The sequence below is a fragment of the Ascaphus truei genome, chromosome 1 (assembly GCF_040206685.1).
Source record: "Ascaphus truei isolate aAscTru1 chromosome 1, aAscTru1.hap1, whole genome shotgun sequence".
NCBI lineage: Eukaryota > Metazoa > Chordata > Amphibia > Anura > Ascaphidae > Ascaphus > Ascaphus truei.
The window spans coordinates 537,987,206-538,002,858 of NC_134483.1; the positions used below are offsets into that span (position 1 = coordinate 537,987,206).

The 15,653-nt window shown below is 40.6% G+C and overlaps 1 protein-coding gene across 4 annotated transcripts in view; it reads left to right on the plus strand.

Moving 5' to 3' along the window:
- ZNF638 (zinc finger protein 638) overlaps positions 1 to 15,653 on the plus strand; it is a 191,674-nt gene that overhangs the window by 143,451 nt on the left and 32,570 nt on the right. For all 4 annotated transcript variants that reach the window (XM_075573071.1, XM_075573062.1, XM_075573080.1 and 1 more), the window contains 7 exons: positions 324 to 2,313; positions 4,468 to 4,529; positions 5,964 to 6,002; positions 6,959 to 7,242; positions 8,149 to 8,741; positions 9,056 to 9,196; positions 14,230 to 14,346. In XM_075573071.1, the coding sequence (XP_075429186.1) occupies positions 324 to 2,313; positions 4,468 to 4,529; positions 5,964 to 6,002; positions 6,959 to 7,242; positions 8,149 to 8,741; positions 9,056 to 9,196; positions 14,230 to 14,346 (3,226 nt within the window). The remainder of the gene's footprint in view (positions 1 to 323; positions 2,314 to 4,467; positions 4,530 to 5,963; positions 6,003 to 6,958; positions 7,243 to 8,148; positions 8,742 to 9,055; positions 9,197 to 14,229; positions 14,347 to 15,653) is intronic.

Below are 15,653 nucleotides of genomic sequence, written 5' to 3' on the forward strand. Positions count from 1 at the left end.
CAGCTGTCGCCAAAATGATTACAAAAGTGAAAAGAAAATATTATAAAATATTGGGTATGATTATATTTGTAAAAAAAACAAAAACGTATTTTTTGTTCATATAATCGATTATGGCCTTGAGCAGTGTCATACGATTTTCCCAAGAGACTCGATGTGCCTAGTGCATTTGATTTTCAACAAATGTATGAAAGTTTACATATCTTAAAAATGCCACTAAATTGTTTCTATATGGGCCTCTAACTTTTTTCTTTGAGTATTTACATCTCTGGTTGTGCCCACTGTGTGAAAAGATGAAAATCTAATATTTGTGTTTTAAATTTCAGCTTTGTGTTATTCTTGGAAAATTGCGCACCAGTTGTGAATACCTTGAACTTTGGCATTTCTAGCCCAATCCTATTGAGCCTTCCTCATTTACAGCTTGCTCAGCTTAAGACTCAGTTGGCTCTTCATCACTTGACCTCTGTTACTTCAACCAATACTCCCCTGGCTTATGCTTTGTTAAATCAGGCTTTGTTGAAAATAAGCACTGCTCACACAATGTATAATCCTAGAGGTGGTTTTCCTGGTCAAAGACCAAGACCACCAATCCAGCCCCTGATGAACCAGTCTGGCATGAATCAACCCGGTATGGGCCATTCTGGCATGGGCCACCCTGGCATGAATCAACCCGGCATGGGCCACCCTGGCATGAATCAACCCGGCATGGGCCACCCTGGAATGAATCAACCCGGCATGGGCCACCCTGGCATGAATCAACCTGGCATGGGCCACCCTGGCATGAATCAACCCGGCATGGGCCACCCTGGCATGAATCAATCCAGCATGAGCCATCCTGGTATGGGCCAACCCGGCATGAATCAATCTGGTATGGGCCAACCCGGCATGAATCAATCTGGTATGGGCCAACCTGGCATGAATCAATCTGGTATGAACTTTCCTCGGATGAACCACCCTGGGATGAACCAGCCTAGCATTGGCTTTCAGACTGAAATGAACAGCCCCGGCTATGGTATAAGACCACACGGAATGAATCCTCAAGGATCATTTATGGGAGGAAATCCAGAGCCAATGGGAATGAAAGGTATGCCTCATAGAGCCGTTTCGCATGTAACTCCTGAAAGAGTCATGGGTCCTCAAGCTTTCCAACCAAGATTTGTTGCCTCCAGTCCCTCGGTAAGACCTGGCCAGCCAAGAATGCAATCCCAGATTCAAGCTAGTTCTCCTGGAATGAGTGTGCCGGTGAAACAATCCCCATCAGAACTCCTAATTGGAAAAGCTAAAATTGCATTGCAGGAATCGGTGCATCACTTAAGGAAAGACAAGCAATGGGAATCACATGGTGCGTTTGGAAATGTGGCACAAGACATGGCCAGTAAATCAATGAACACATCACAAACCGGAGATCAGAATCGTTACACGACTGAAAGCGCTTCAAGTATTTTGGAGAGCTTTGGGCTTTCTAATGAAGATTTAGAGGAACTTAGCCGTTATCCAGACGATCAGCTGACACCTGCAAACATGCCCGTCATTTTGAGAGATATAAGATTACGTAAAATGAGTCGCACAGTTTCTACTTCTGATGAAGGTGGTGGAAGAAGATCTGTAGGTGAGGTGGTACAAAGTAAAGTCATTGACTATGGGCATTCAAGCAATTATCAATTTGGTGCGCCTTCAGTTTCCATGCAGTCTTATGACTCTTCAGGAATGAAAGAAAAAGATTATAAACCTGTGCAAGCTCAAACCAAGTTGGATACTCTGAAATCAAATGCTACCTCTAAACAGGCAGCGTTACCTGTTGAGGCGTTGGTAGCGCCGACTAATACCCAGACTGAAATATCAAGTGACAAGCCAGTGGAACCTGCTAATAAAATACCAACAATATCTGTTACCCGTAAAAGCCAACCCACTCGGGCAGTGCCTAAGCAAGAAAGAACCCACAACAAAACTATAATTTCTGACCAGCCTGATGTCCAGATTACTAATCACCCTACTGTCCCAACCGTTAATCAGCCTGATGTGCAGATCATTGAATGTGCTGACAGCCAGATTGGTAAACCGCCGGATATCCAGATTGGTAACCAGCCTGATGTCCCGATTGGAACTGTAGATGGCCAGGTAAATTACCAGACACTCTCAGAAAATGCTGCTGCCAAGTTTGTGACGGGAAACTGGCTACCTGTTTTGTCTCAGGAGGAAGCACAGAAAATGAAGAGACTGCCTACACCTTCAATGATGAATGATTACTATGCTGCTTCACCCAGGATATTTCCCCATATCTGTTCTCTGTGTAACATAGAATGTAGACATTTGAAGGTGAGTGTTTTTATGTTTGTTTGTGTTTTCAGATTTAGTGTACAATCTGAATGTGTGTTGTTAGACATGCATGCACCACAGGTGTGTCATTTACTCTGTTTGAATGACAATAGGATAAAATGGCAAATCATGCAATGGGTTTAACAATTATGCATCAGGTACAAAGGATGTTGGTTTGTCCAAATACCTTAAATTGCATAAGTACAGTAGGAAAGGCATGTTTAAACCACCAGTATTTAAATAGGACATTTTAGTGTGACCAGTTTAATCAGAAATCTATATAATATTGATAATGGACAGTCCCGCTCTGTCTTTACCAGTAGGTTATCACACGCATCTTGTGTTTTAGATTAAGAATTCTTATGGGAGGTTACTGGAAAGTGCCATTTCACACAAGTAGGGGATCTACTATTCTGTGTAGACAGGATATGTATGTTAAAATAAAAAAAAAAGATTATTCCAGTAATTTGCCAATTTAAGTAAAAACAGTCTTAAAATTAGTCTGGTTGAAAAAAAAAACCGCTTCTGTGCCATGGGACATTACTGAGATAGTAAAAACATGATTTGTGTTTTAATCGGTGATGTCCCATGTTACATAAGTTTATTTTATAATGTAAAATGTACCATTCTATATTCTTGTAGCCCATATAACCTACTTTAATGAGATGAATATAAATGGTAAAATATCAAGTGCCTTTCGCGGGACACCTTGAAATATGAACGCTCTACGCCGTGTTTTTTTCATTCATATATAGTGGAGACCAGGTCATTATTTATAAAAAATTTTTTATCCCATCGCACCCTTTGTTTCTCGGGAAACACTTGTATCATTTCGTTGCTTTTTTTATTTTTTAAGTTTTACCGTAGCTATATTAGATCTAGTATTGGATAAAATAGTGCAAGTGACAGGTTTGGAAGAAAGAATGCTGCATTGGAACGGCGTCTTAAGATGTACAAGCAAGAAAGAAATGGAGTGATGTGCAAGCAATGTTGAAAGGAAGTCTGCAGGAGAAGTTTGGACTGCCACAACTCGGAGAAGAAGCGGCAAGATGAGTAGCTTCTGTCAATGAGCCACGTCTCCCTTGGCCGGAAGAACAACATCTGCAGTGATTAACCCAATACAAACTAACCGTATTGTTAATTAATTCTTACAGTTCCATTCTATTAATAGATTTGAATGATAAAATATACACATTGCTTATATAGGGATACACTTAATTTAAGAGGTAAGTGCCATATAATATAGTTAAACATTTTCCCTGATACACAGTATAGGTATTTGAACTTATACGGTTTCAGGCTTTGATAGTGGATGGAAATTAATTTTCTGGTCAGAAAAGATAAGCCTCTAGATATTAAAAATTTGTGTAACTTTTGTTAAATTTCAAAATATGTAGCATTAGCCGCATTTCTATTGTGAACATAAATGTTATTGCGTTTGGAAGATACAAATTCGCTAATTGTATTTAATAATCCATTGTCCTACATAAACTTGTCTTTAAAGAGCATACATTTTATAATTAAATATGAGCTGCAAATCCTTTAGAGTTTATTACTATTGCTGTAGACTTGCACACGGCAATCATTTCTAAAACTTATTTAAAAAAAATATTTATGCACTAAACATTTCTTAATTATAGCAAACTTAAATGGACTGTATAGGGTTGAATATCGTTGTTTTTTATTTTATTTTTTTATCAAATGGAGTAGTGGATAGGATTTTTTTTGTACTCTTGTTTAGCTGAGAAATGACTCTCATCCATCAAAAGTAATATTCTGATAGTAAAATCTCTCATAAGACCAGGTAATTGAAGGCGATTTTCAAAAACAAATTTTAACTCGAGGTTAAACTTAGATTCTTCAAAGGCTATGATAACTTTTATTGGACCAACTTAAGAGAAGTGTTCCCAAAATGAGCTTTCTATGCTGAAAGTCTCCAGGTGTCATGTCGTATATAAGGGAGACCACTTTCCTGTGGTTTTCAGAAACACCCATATAATATTCTTCACATTGATCCATGGCTAGTAGTACTCTTTGCAGATGGTGTAAGGAGGTTTAAACCACCACCACTTGTTGGAGGTATGTGCATATGAGCTTTAAAGAGCATGGGCTAATAAAACTTAATTACTCCTTTCCTACTCGTTTTTTTAATAGGATTGGATTCAGCATCAGAATACTACCACCCATATTGAAAGCTGCCGACAGTTACGTCAACAGTAAGATAATAAACTTATTCATGCATGATAATGTGCTTGTGAACTTGATATCTAGGTTACTATTGGTAAAGTTAATACAAAAGACCTAAAGGTGCAATCTACAGAAAAATGTTTTAGTAAAGATCAATAGTTTGTTTTTAAATTCTTCAAAATAATTTGACTGGATCAAGAGAATGTACTGATACATTTTTATATATATATTTGTAAATGTGAATATGCTCACAAGTAATCATTTTATATGCGATACGGCGGAGGGTTTTTAGTCACCTTTTCACCCACCATAATTTAAATAATGTGTGGTGAAGACCTACTCATGTCTCAAATTGCAAAGCCAGTACACCCAACCTCACACTGATGAGACCCACAAGGTCGAAACAGTCTGTCTGTGAGTTGGTTTATTGGCTTTGCATCTCAACCCAGGCTGTGTATAAAAGCTGTGTTTTAAGCAGCATGCATTGTCTTAAGGGGTTTCCATGTAATATGGACTTGAGACAAAAGATGACACTGCTCATTTGCATGTAATTTCCCAGAATCCCTTGCTGCAGTGGAAGCACTGTATGCTAGGTGATAATGACGAAAAGCAGAGTTACAGACCCGTCCAAGGCTGGGGTCATGTGCCTTAGCCCGTGCGGAGGCTGGTCAGTGAGTTGGTGCTTACCTGGCCGTGGGGGGCACGCCGAGGGGCGTCACGGAGCAGGTTCACCCTCATTGGGCGAACCCCTCACGTGACAAGCCCTGTCGCGCCAAGAAATCAGTATGAACTGATTTCTTGTGCAACACGTGCCCCCTTTCGCGCGGCAGCATGCCGCATGGACGCGAACACTGCCTTAAGGCAATCTGATCGCTCAGCCCGCACTGTCTGCGGCATCATGACTCCAGCCTAAGGCCCGGGCCATAGAGGTGTGGGGAGAGCGGAGGCGCGCTAACGCTGAGGCTCGCCTGCTTCAGTCAGCGCGATTGCACGGACTTCCAGGCGAGCCAGCGTGCGCGGGGGGAGGTGGTTGGAGGCGGGGCAGTGACGTCGCTGGGCCAATCGCCCGCGACGCACTGACGTCAATGTCACGGCGCCGACGTCACGGCACCGTGACGTTGACGCTGCTGTGCTGTGATTGGATGTTTTCAGCCGACAGCGCGCTGAAAAACAGCTTGGCGCTCGGCTGAAACCTCATTGAGGATGCAGGGGCTCAGCGCGGAGCGTCCGCACGCCTCAGCACGGCCTGTCCGTCTATGGACTCGGCCTAAGACGTGAATGTGCTCACAAGTACAGTAATATTTTTATATGCTAGATATATGTACACATGTACCGATGCATATCGATGTAATAATATATGTTGCACCTTCCAACTGTAGGGTAGAGGTAGTCCGAGATCCTGTATTTTGCAAGATATGATTTCTACAAAGATTTACTGTTTTTACCATTTTCTTTCCAATTAGGTATCCTGACTGGAACCCGCAGGTTCTCTCAACTTTAAGGTAAGTTTTTTTTGTTGTTGCTATTTTTATACCTTAACACTATTAAAATCTGATTCTTCCAAAAAATAAGCAAAACTGAGTACAGGTTTAAGGACACTCACTTTAAGTACACTCGCGAGTAAGGATATATCGCCCAATAGGCAAACGGCAGCTCGCGCATGCGCCTGTCATCACGTCCTGAACAGCAAATCCGGCTCCCTACCTGTACCGAAGCTGTGCGCAAGCGGGGAGACGATAGAGCCTGTTACAAATGCGTTATTTACATCAGTTATGCACGTATATGACGGTTGCAGTAATGCATCCATAAGTGGAAAAAAAGATAGTGCTTTACATACATGCTCCGGTCCCATTGCGTATGTTAATACGGGGTATGCCTGTATTGGTTTTAGGTGAGGTTGACTGATTGCTGCCACGCTTCCCAATACATGCATTGCAGGTTAGGCTGCGCTTATAGTGCCGATGACGCGACTTCGCAGCAAAACAACTGTATTGCCGATGTCGCGTGCGCTTATAGTAGAAATGACGCGATGGCGTGGTCACGATCATTGGAAGTCGTCCATTTGATTTTTCCAGCAACCGCAGCGTGACGTCGCCGGCGACGGCAGTATAAGCGCGGCCTTAGTTTAAGGCAAACTATCTGGAACATACTTCAGATGCACAGCACTGTATAACCTGTGAAATGTGCTTTTAAACAGTCAAACCTAGAGTTGGGCGTGATATCAAAATATCGCAATAACATAATCTCCATGAGTGCTGGTATGGGAGATTACCTGTTATAGCAATGTTTTAGGATGCCGGTGCACTGAGAACAGCTTTTGAGCATTTGATGCAAACATGCAATTTGAGGTAAACCTATACAGTGGTATCCATTATTCATTGCCAGGTTATAACTTCTTTCAACACATTCAGATGTCAAAATGATTGTATTTCTTTTTTTTTTTTTTTAATTTTAATAGAAATGAAGCAAAGAAAAAGGATAATTCGACGAACAGATCGAAGTCCAGTAGCCTTAGCCCCAGGCGTTCTAGGAGGTCTGGATCCAGGCACAGGGGCCGCAGAACACGTTCCCGAAGCCCTAGAGGATCAGGGCGATTAAGATCTAGAAGCCCACGACGAACATCTCGTCTCAGCCCCAGGCGGTCACGAAGTCCGCGACGCCGGTCCAGATCTCCACGTCGCTCTCTGTCTCCAAGAAGACCTAGAACTGCACGGTCTACCAGAGTAAGCAGCGATTCTCCAGGTAAGGAAATAGCATTTATTTGTTTAGAAGGATAACTTGTGGCTTGCAATAATGTAATACTCTAAATGCAGAAGTTGCACGAGTTATAAAGCAAGCTTTTTACATCTACAGTTTTAACTTGGTTGACAGGAGCTGCAAAACTGTAAGCTAGGGCTCTGTGTGTATACATTATATGTTGTTTTATTTTCTTACTGAGAAAGTGGCATAGGGAGTCTCAAGTAAACCACACTAGGATCTAAGCAGCCATTTTGTTCACATCTAAGCAGCCATTTTGTCTGTCAGCCAATTTGATGTGTTCTTGTCCCTGTCATCCATTTTGCCGTTTGTCTGCATGAAAGCACAGCTCGGGTTCGAAAGATATTTTCGCGCTCAGAAAATGTTGTTGCTCCTAGCCCTGGCCAGCTGCAAAGGAAGGGAGGGTGCGTACAGCCTTGAGAAGTGGAATCAGAGTTAGAATCGACTTCTCAACATTCAAGTGTGGTGGAATCAGAGATAGAAATCATTTCTCACATTCACCCCCTTACAGAATACACAAACATCCAGATGTGTAATGTAGGGGAAAGGTTTCTTGTATAATGCTTGCTTGTATATTACTTGCTTGTATAATGATTTTTAGCGGGCTTTCTCATATTCATTTGTTTTTATTATACATTTTCAAGTTATTTTTATGACGCATAAGTCACTCCATAAAGAGGGCGTGAGCTTTAGTATTGGGGTATAAATATGCTGTATACCGTATACCTGGCAGAGAGCTTTGTCGATAAACTGTCTCCAGTGTGCACCTGTCTGCAAATAAACTCACTTGTTATTCTGTTATTGAACCCTAACTTGTATTTTTTATTCACGCTTTCACATTACCTATATGAAACTGTTATAAAATTTCCTACTGATAACATTTTCTTCTAGACAAGAGAGCTGTGGATGCTGCTGTACAGAGTTTTGTTGAAGCAAGTAAATTAAGAGCTGCTCTGGAAAAAACAAAAGTGGAGAAAGCATCCAGCAATGGCAAGAAAGTGCCTCTGAAGACCTCCAGCTCAAGTGTGAAAACAAAGAAACCGGTCAGTAGCACAATTCCTGCAAAGAAGAGCAGCAGCAGCAGTAGTAGCAGCACCATAAAGAAGTCCAGCAGCACTGCAAGTTTTAGCTCAACAAAGATGAGTAGCAGCAGCACAGTAAGGAAACCTAGCAGCAGTAGTGTCAGCTCAACAAAGAAGTCTGCAGCTAGCAACTCCTCCGTAAGGAAACCTGGTTCAAGCAGTTCTTCTTCTTCAGTGAAGAAGCCAGAGTCTAGCACTTCATCAGCAAAGAAGCCTACCACCTCATCAACCAAGAAGCCATTGGCTGGTAGCTCGGTTTCGAAGAAGCCTAGCACAAGCATCTCATCCGTGAAGAAACCTATTCCAAGCAAACCATTTGGCACCACTGACAGGAGTCAAAGTGCCTCAAGAGGAACTTCTAAAACACCAATTAATGAGATCTACAACACCCCTCTTCATAGGGTGAGCAACTTAACTTTGTCTGAGCACATTCCAAATACCTTTCTCTAGCAATGATGAAAACAGTATCACGGGATGTGTGAGCAAAGATGAAATATGTTAACTGTTAAACTGTTCCAAATTTTAATGTAAAAACGTTATACCATGATTGGATACAGTGAGATAAATACGTTAATTCTAAAATTACATCAGTTAATCGTAAACTACCTACTTCAATTTTTCTAGTCTTTTTTTGTATGAAATTCATTGTTTTTTGGTAACTCACTGCTTTAAATGTCAAAGAAAGCTGATCATTTATATTATGTTTTTTGTTTCAGTTTAAAAACAAAACAAATCCTGGCACTATCATTCATGTAACCAATCTACCAGACCAAGGCTATTCTGATCAAGATATATTGAAAATTGTACAGCCGTTTGGCAAAGTTTGTGACATTCTCATCATACGTTCAAAAAACGAGGTAAGTAGACTAAAAAAAAAAAAAGCTGTGTGTGCTGTGCACGCACATAGTAAGTGAAACTTCTTTGTCTTTTGTCACAGAAATTGTATTTGTGATGGTGATGTTTTTAATTAAAAATCAAAACACAATTTCAGTTCCAACACAAAGAAGTTTGACCGCGGGTTTTTAGCTATTTGCACGTGTGGGTGTGTGTGGGTGTCAGTGGGTGTCAGTCTGTGTGTGTGTGTGCGTCAGTCTGTGTGGGTGTGGGTGTCAGTGTGGGTGTCAGTCAGGCAGTCAGTCAGTCAGTGTGTGTGACTGACACACTGACACACACACATACTGACACACACACAGTGTCAGTCAGTCGGTGTGTCAGTCAGTCAGTGTGTCAGTCAGTGTGTGACTGTGAGTGACTGCCTGTCTGTCTGACTGTGTATGTCTATCTGTCTGTCTGTGTGTGACTGAATGTCTGTCTGTCTGTCTGTGTGTGACTGTGAATGTCTGTCTCTGTCTGTCTGTGTGTGACTGTGAATGTCTGTCTGTGTGTGACTGTGAATGTCTGTCTGTCTGTGTGTGACTGTGAATGGTCTGTCTGTCTGTGACTGTGAATGGTCTGTCTGTCTGTGTGTGACTGTGTATGTCTGTCTGTCTGTCTGTCTGTGTGTGACTGTGTATGTCTGTCTGTCTGTCTGTGTGTGACTGTCTCTGTGTATCTGTGTGTGACTCTGTCTGTCTGTCTGTGTGTGACTGTGTATGTCTGTCTGTGTGTGACTGTGTATGTCTGTCTGTGTGTGACAGGGGGTGTGGGTGGGTGGTCTGCGCTCCGTGTCCCCTTCAGCGGGCGTGTGGGGGGAATGACTGACTGTTTTTTTAAATAGTATTTATAATAAAAAAAAATCTGCCTCTGAACAAACTGTTTAAAGCTCAGACCCATTGATAATTTAAATTATGCACTTTTTCTTTCATCCTTGTTGTTGGAGCAGTCTGTTAGCAACATATACCATCAACAAAAAAAAACTTGTTTAAAACTGCAGTTCAAGATGCGTTTAAAAAAAACAAAAAAACCTTCATTCAATATGTGCATCATTACAATCTGCACACTGACAATAGCTGTGTTGCTGATCGATCTGTTCTCCTGTAATCGATCACTTTGCTCAGGGTTATTTAAATGACTATTATTACTGCAAAACAGTACCCACAATGCAAAGTTCTGAGTGGAAGATCATGTGACGAGGCAGTTACTAGATACAATTGGTGGCAGTTACTAGATACAATTGGTGCACTGCTAGAGAGCGTGCGGTGCGCAAGAGCCAGAGCCTGTCTCGGAAGAGGAAGGGGTGGGTGTGACTTTGTAAATGGTTTCTATAGAAACAAAATTCTTGTTACATTATAATACAATAAAAATATCTTTAAATTTTTTTTTTTAAATGCTACAAGTGTTTTCTCATAGTACAGAACTAATTTATTAAAAAAACAACATGTAGCCTATTGCTTGAACAGCAGCTTTGATGTATTATATAATGAGCACCCCCTTTTTTTATCTCTGATTTGTCACTGTTTAATCTTACCGCCATCATTCCCAGGTAAGCTGATACAGACAAATAATATGGTGCATAATGTTCTCCTCGTTAATTGGCAGAATCTGTACACTTATTTATTTTTGGTCCGTATTGGCTAAACTGGGGTGATATCCCCACTGTAGTTCTGCTTTGGAGAACTCAAAATGTAGTTTCGTATATATAAGTGTATATATGTGTATATATGTATATATATATATATATATGTGTATGTATGTATATGTAAAGCATATTATCTAAACTGGCAATCGTTTGGTGCTCCTGTTATAAATCTGTATAAATCCTGATTGGGTGCCTAACTAAATGGCCACCTTCTAACTTTGTATGGCAGTTTGTGAGATTCTGCAGCTGATATGTAACATTAGATTACTAAGTAACACATTATTGTTATAGACATCAGTAATAGCAGATCTGCTGTTTTTTAACACGGTTATATATCTGTCTGTGATACTTTGTTGCTGAAGGGCAGAGTTCAAAAAGGTGTCAGAACCTTTTTCAAAAGGAAGTGGATATGACTTTCTAAATGGTTGCTGTTGCAACCAAAGGATGATCAGTACATAAAAAAATCATTAAAAGTGGCATTAAGAGTTTTAAAAAACCGCAGACGTATGCTTACTGCAAACTGCAGTATGTCTTTATATTGTGCCATTAGTGTACATAGGCGCTTCTATGTAATACACGTGACAATCATATAAATAACAAATAATATAAAGGGGAGTAGTGCCATTTAGGAAAAGTAGTCCCTGCTCCGAAGAGCTTCCTATCTAATTGGTTGGTAGGAAGAACGTACAGAGACAGTAGGAGGGTGTTCTGGTAAGTGCGTCTGCAGGGGGGCGAGGTTTATATATGAGGTGTTGATTATAAGCCATGGAGCTACCCATATGCTTCCTTAAGCAGGTGTGTTTTGAGGTGGGTCTTAAAGTGTATAGATGGGGTTCTAGTCGAATATTGAGGGGAAGGGCATTCCAAAGGTGTGGGGCAGTCAATGAGAATGGTTTAAGGCGGTAGAGGGCTTTAGATACAATATGGCTAGAGAGAAGACATCCTTGAGCAGAACGCAAGAGTCGGGATGGTGTATAATGAGAAATTAGGGCTGAGATGTAAGGAGGATTAGAAGAGTGTAAAGTTTTAAAAGTGAGGAGGAGAATTGAGTGTGAGATGCGGGATTTGATAGGAAGCCAGGAGAGGGATTTCAGCAGGGGAGGCGCTTTGACAGATTTCGGTAATAGTGATTTTGGCAGCAGCGTTATCTAATGATTTAATATTACAGAAAAGACTCATTGGAAAAAAAAAACACGTATAGGATTGTTCACGTTTTTGCTGCTTTAAGGCAAGGAAATCATCAATCTTTCCTTTCTGAGCACTGAGACGGTGTGGGTGCTCAGATAGTTCTGGTCTCAATAATCTAAATAATATTCATAATAGTACAGAGAAAAAAACTCATGCATGGAGTGGGTATTTAAACCTTGTTCCGTGAGATCATGAAAATAATAATTATAACCCTCCTGAAGGTGACAGCAAAAGTTGGTATCACAGAATGATGCAACCTCATTGGGGATACAAATGGGAAGAAAGCGCAAAACCTTCAGTGTAGTATTAAAAAATGAGTTTATATGTAATCCACTACAAGGTGCCCCCAACAGCTGTGAGCCTGCCGATTCTCTTCCTGGCTGTGTACAGCTGGAGCGTGTGACGCGTTGTGCGTCACTCAATTGCCGGAGCCAATCAGTGTGAGCAAGCTCCCCTGCCTGTGACGGAGGAACACTCTGAGGAACAGTGTTCAGCTGCCGAGGATAGAGACGAACAGTGGCAGTGTGAATCACACAAAAGAGCTGGTGCCCCTGTCCCCCTTCCCCTGTGAACATACGGAGGAGGCTGTAAAGTGATCTGGGGTGAGCCACTATCTACCCAAGTCATCGGGCGGAGGTTAATCATCTTGCGATATCGAAGCAGCGGAGCACCCAGACATTGTGGAATCCGTGCAGTAGTTGTGGGAGCACCTGATCATCACTGGTTTTTATACCTACATGCTAATTCTAATCATTCTTTCTGTACGTGCATACATTACCTTTTATATATAAACTCATTTTTTAATACTACACTATGAGGGTTTTGCGCTTTCTTCCCTTTTGTATCCCTGTTTAGCTGGTGTTATCCTGACCCCAGTTTATTCAAGACCGCAGCAGACCCTTCAGGTCCAAGGGAAGTTTTCTCTTGTTGCTACACTTTGTATTGTGGTGTTTAGATTTCATCACTCATACACGGGTTCAATACACACCCTCTTTGATTTGTTAATCATATATTTTTTTCACTGTGTGGTTTATTCACTTTTATAGTTATATACAATACAATTATTTATATACACATATCGATGCGCGAGGACACTTTTTTGTTTTTATGTAACCTCATTGGGAGTATTAAACTTGAAATCTTCAACATAAAAGAGTACAGTACTCACTTTGTTAATGATGTTGGATTTAATCTCTTATCTATTGTAATTCTAACCCACTCCTAGAGTCTCTCAGATGAGACGTGCCAAACCGCAGGTAGAAAGATCCAAGTGAGAAATATAAAGATTCAGCAGCGCACAGACAGCCTTGAGGATTTCCTTGATAAAGCTCCTTAGAGGTGCGAAATGCGTAGGAAGATTTTTTTTAACTCTTTTTTGTGATGGACTAATAAATACATATTTTTACTAATATTTTACCTGGCTCCCTTGGCTGTGCGCTGCTGAATCTTGATATTTCTCACTTTCTGAGCACTAGGCAGAAAACCCTTTCAGAAATTCATAGGGTAGGAGCAATATAGGGTAAAGTATGTTCTGTGGTCTTTTTAAAAAAAAAAAAAAAAACTTTTTTTTTTTTAGTTATTTTCTTCACCCTGCCCCCCCTCCATATTTTTTTATTTCACGAACATCAGTAGTTATTTTGCCAAAACTGTTGTTCTTCACGTGTTAGGCTTCATTTTTAATGGCAACACTAAAACAAATGGATTTTCAATAAGCGCGCACTTGCGCACGATTTTGTAAGCGTCCCAAAATTGTTCATGCTGTGCAACGGCTGCATCACAGGAGCGGTTCAACCAATGGGAGCAACCCGCTCATGTGACGCCATGCCTTCGCCATACCTCTCCAGCCTGCAGTGCAGGTTTCGCGCTCGAGGGACATAGTGCGCGTGCACTACCGGCTCTACAATAAACAAGGCCTTAGAGGTCATTTGGAAATTCTAAGGAGGCAAAACTTTAACTTGCCACACCTAGCATGGTTGGATGTAGACAACTGCAGAAGGTTTTTTTGTTTGCTACTTTAATGGGGATGAACGGGTGTGTGTTCTTTTGAGAATTTGTGCTTTCTAGGCAAGCAGCTTGTGACATTTTTATGGCATATATGAGCCCCATACAGGAAATAACATTTATTGCGTAAATGCACATCTTATTGCGTAAATGCACATGTACCTTAATACTCTTTCATTGTAGGCGTATATAGAAACGAATTTTAAGGAGGCAGCCATGGCAGCTGTGAGATACAGTGAAACCGTGCCAGTGAGAGTACAAAACCAGCAAGTCCATCTGTGTTTGGCAGGCCAAAGCAATGTAAGTGATTGGTTCTTGTATGTTTTTTCCACATAAACAGCAATCTCTCTGATCTTTATTTATATATAGATATGTAGATACAGGCAGTCCTCGTTTTACAACGAATGGCTTATCCAACGCTATGCAATGCATACCTATATTCATTTTTACACAAAGAAAAAGAGAAAGAAGGGTCAGGTCAAAAAGGTGCACTCATACAATACAATACAACACACACACACACACACACACACACACACACACACACACACACACACTGTTCGACAAACCTATATACATTTGCACGCCCCGGGCGAGTGGATTTAACATTGTGGCGAGCTCCTATTGGACCAAGCAGCACACGTGTCATACTAGGTGGCGAGCAGATTTTTTTTGTTGTTCGGTCGAGTAGATTTTTTTGGAGATATATATATATATATATACGCTCTTGCGACACTTTGTGTATATATACACACATAAACAACGTTGCAAAGCGTCGTAAGATCGTTGGATAAGCCGTTTTGGCGTTGTAAAAATGAATATAGATTAAACACAAAATAGATGCCGCAATCAAATCACCCCTGGATGACTAAATAATCAAAAGATAACCAAAGGTCAGGGTAGGGAGTGACCCTCTGGTGGTGCTACCGACCCATGGGGAATATATTACACAAAGAAAAATAAAAAGAAGGGTCAAAAAGGTGCACTCAAACAATGTATAATGAAAAAATGGACTTTATTAGCAAAGAGCATAAAAAACACACAAAACAGACCCACACAAATCATATAATAAATTGCTGTGTGACACAACGATGGAAAGTTAAACACCAAAGAGGCACATAAAGTCTGGTAGGAACCAAAACAAAAAAATACAAATATACCATAACAGAACTAGGGGAAAGAAAATTCCCCCAGTAGTGTAACTTAGATCGGCCGACCAGTGCACTATTTGGACTCCCTTCTCTTGCTGCTTATTCCATGTGTGCAGCATAGCTTTGGCATCAGTTTTCTAGAGTCCGTTTGCAGCACATTATAGGGTCTAATTTTTATTTATTTTCAGCTGTGCTATACCATCTCTCACCATCACTAAGAGGTTAATGTATTAATTTTTTCCTGTGTTCTGGTTTGATTTACCAATTACATTTATTATTATTTTTTTTGCTCTAGATCGGCCGATCTAAGTTACACTACTGGGGGAATTTTAACCAATCAGAGAGCAGGGTTTTCAATAATACCCTGAATTTTACTGCTTTAGCCTCTAATATACGATATAATATATTATTTATTATGTTATATTATATATATAATACAGTATATACACTATAATT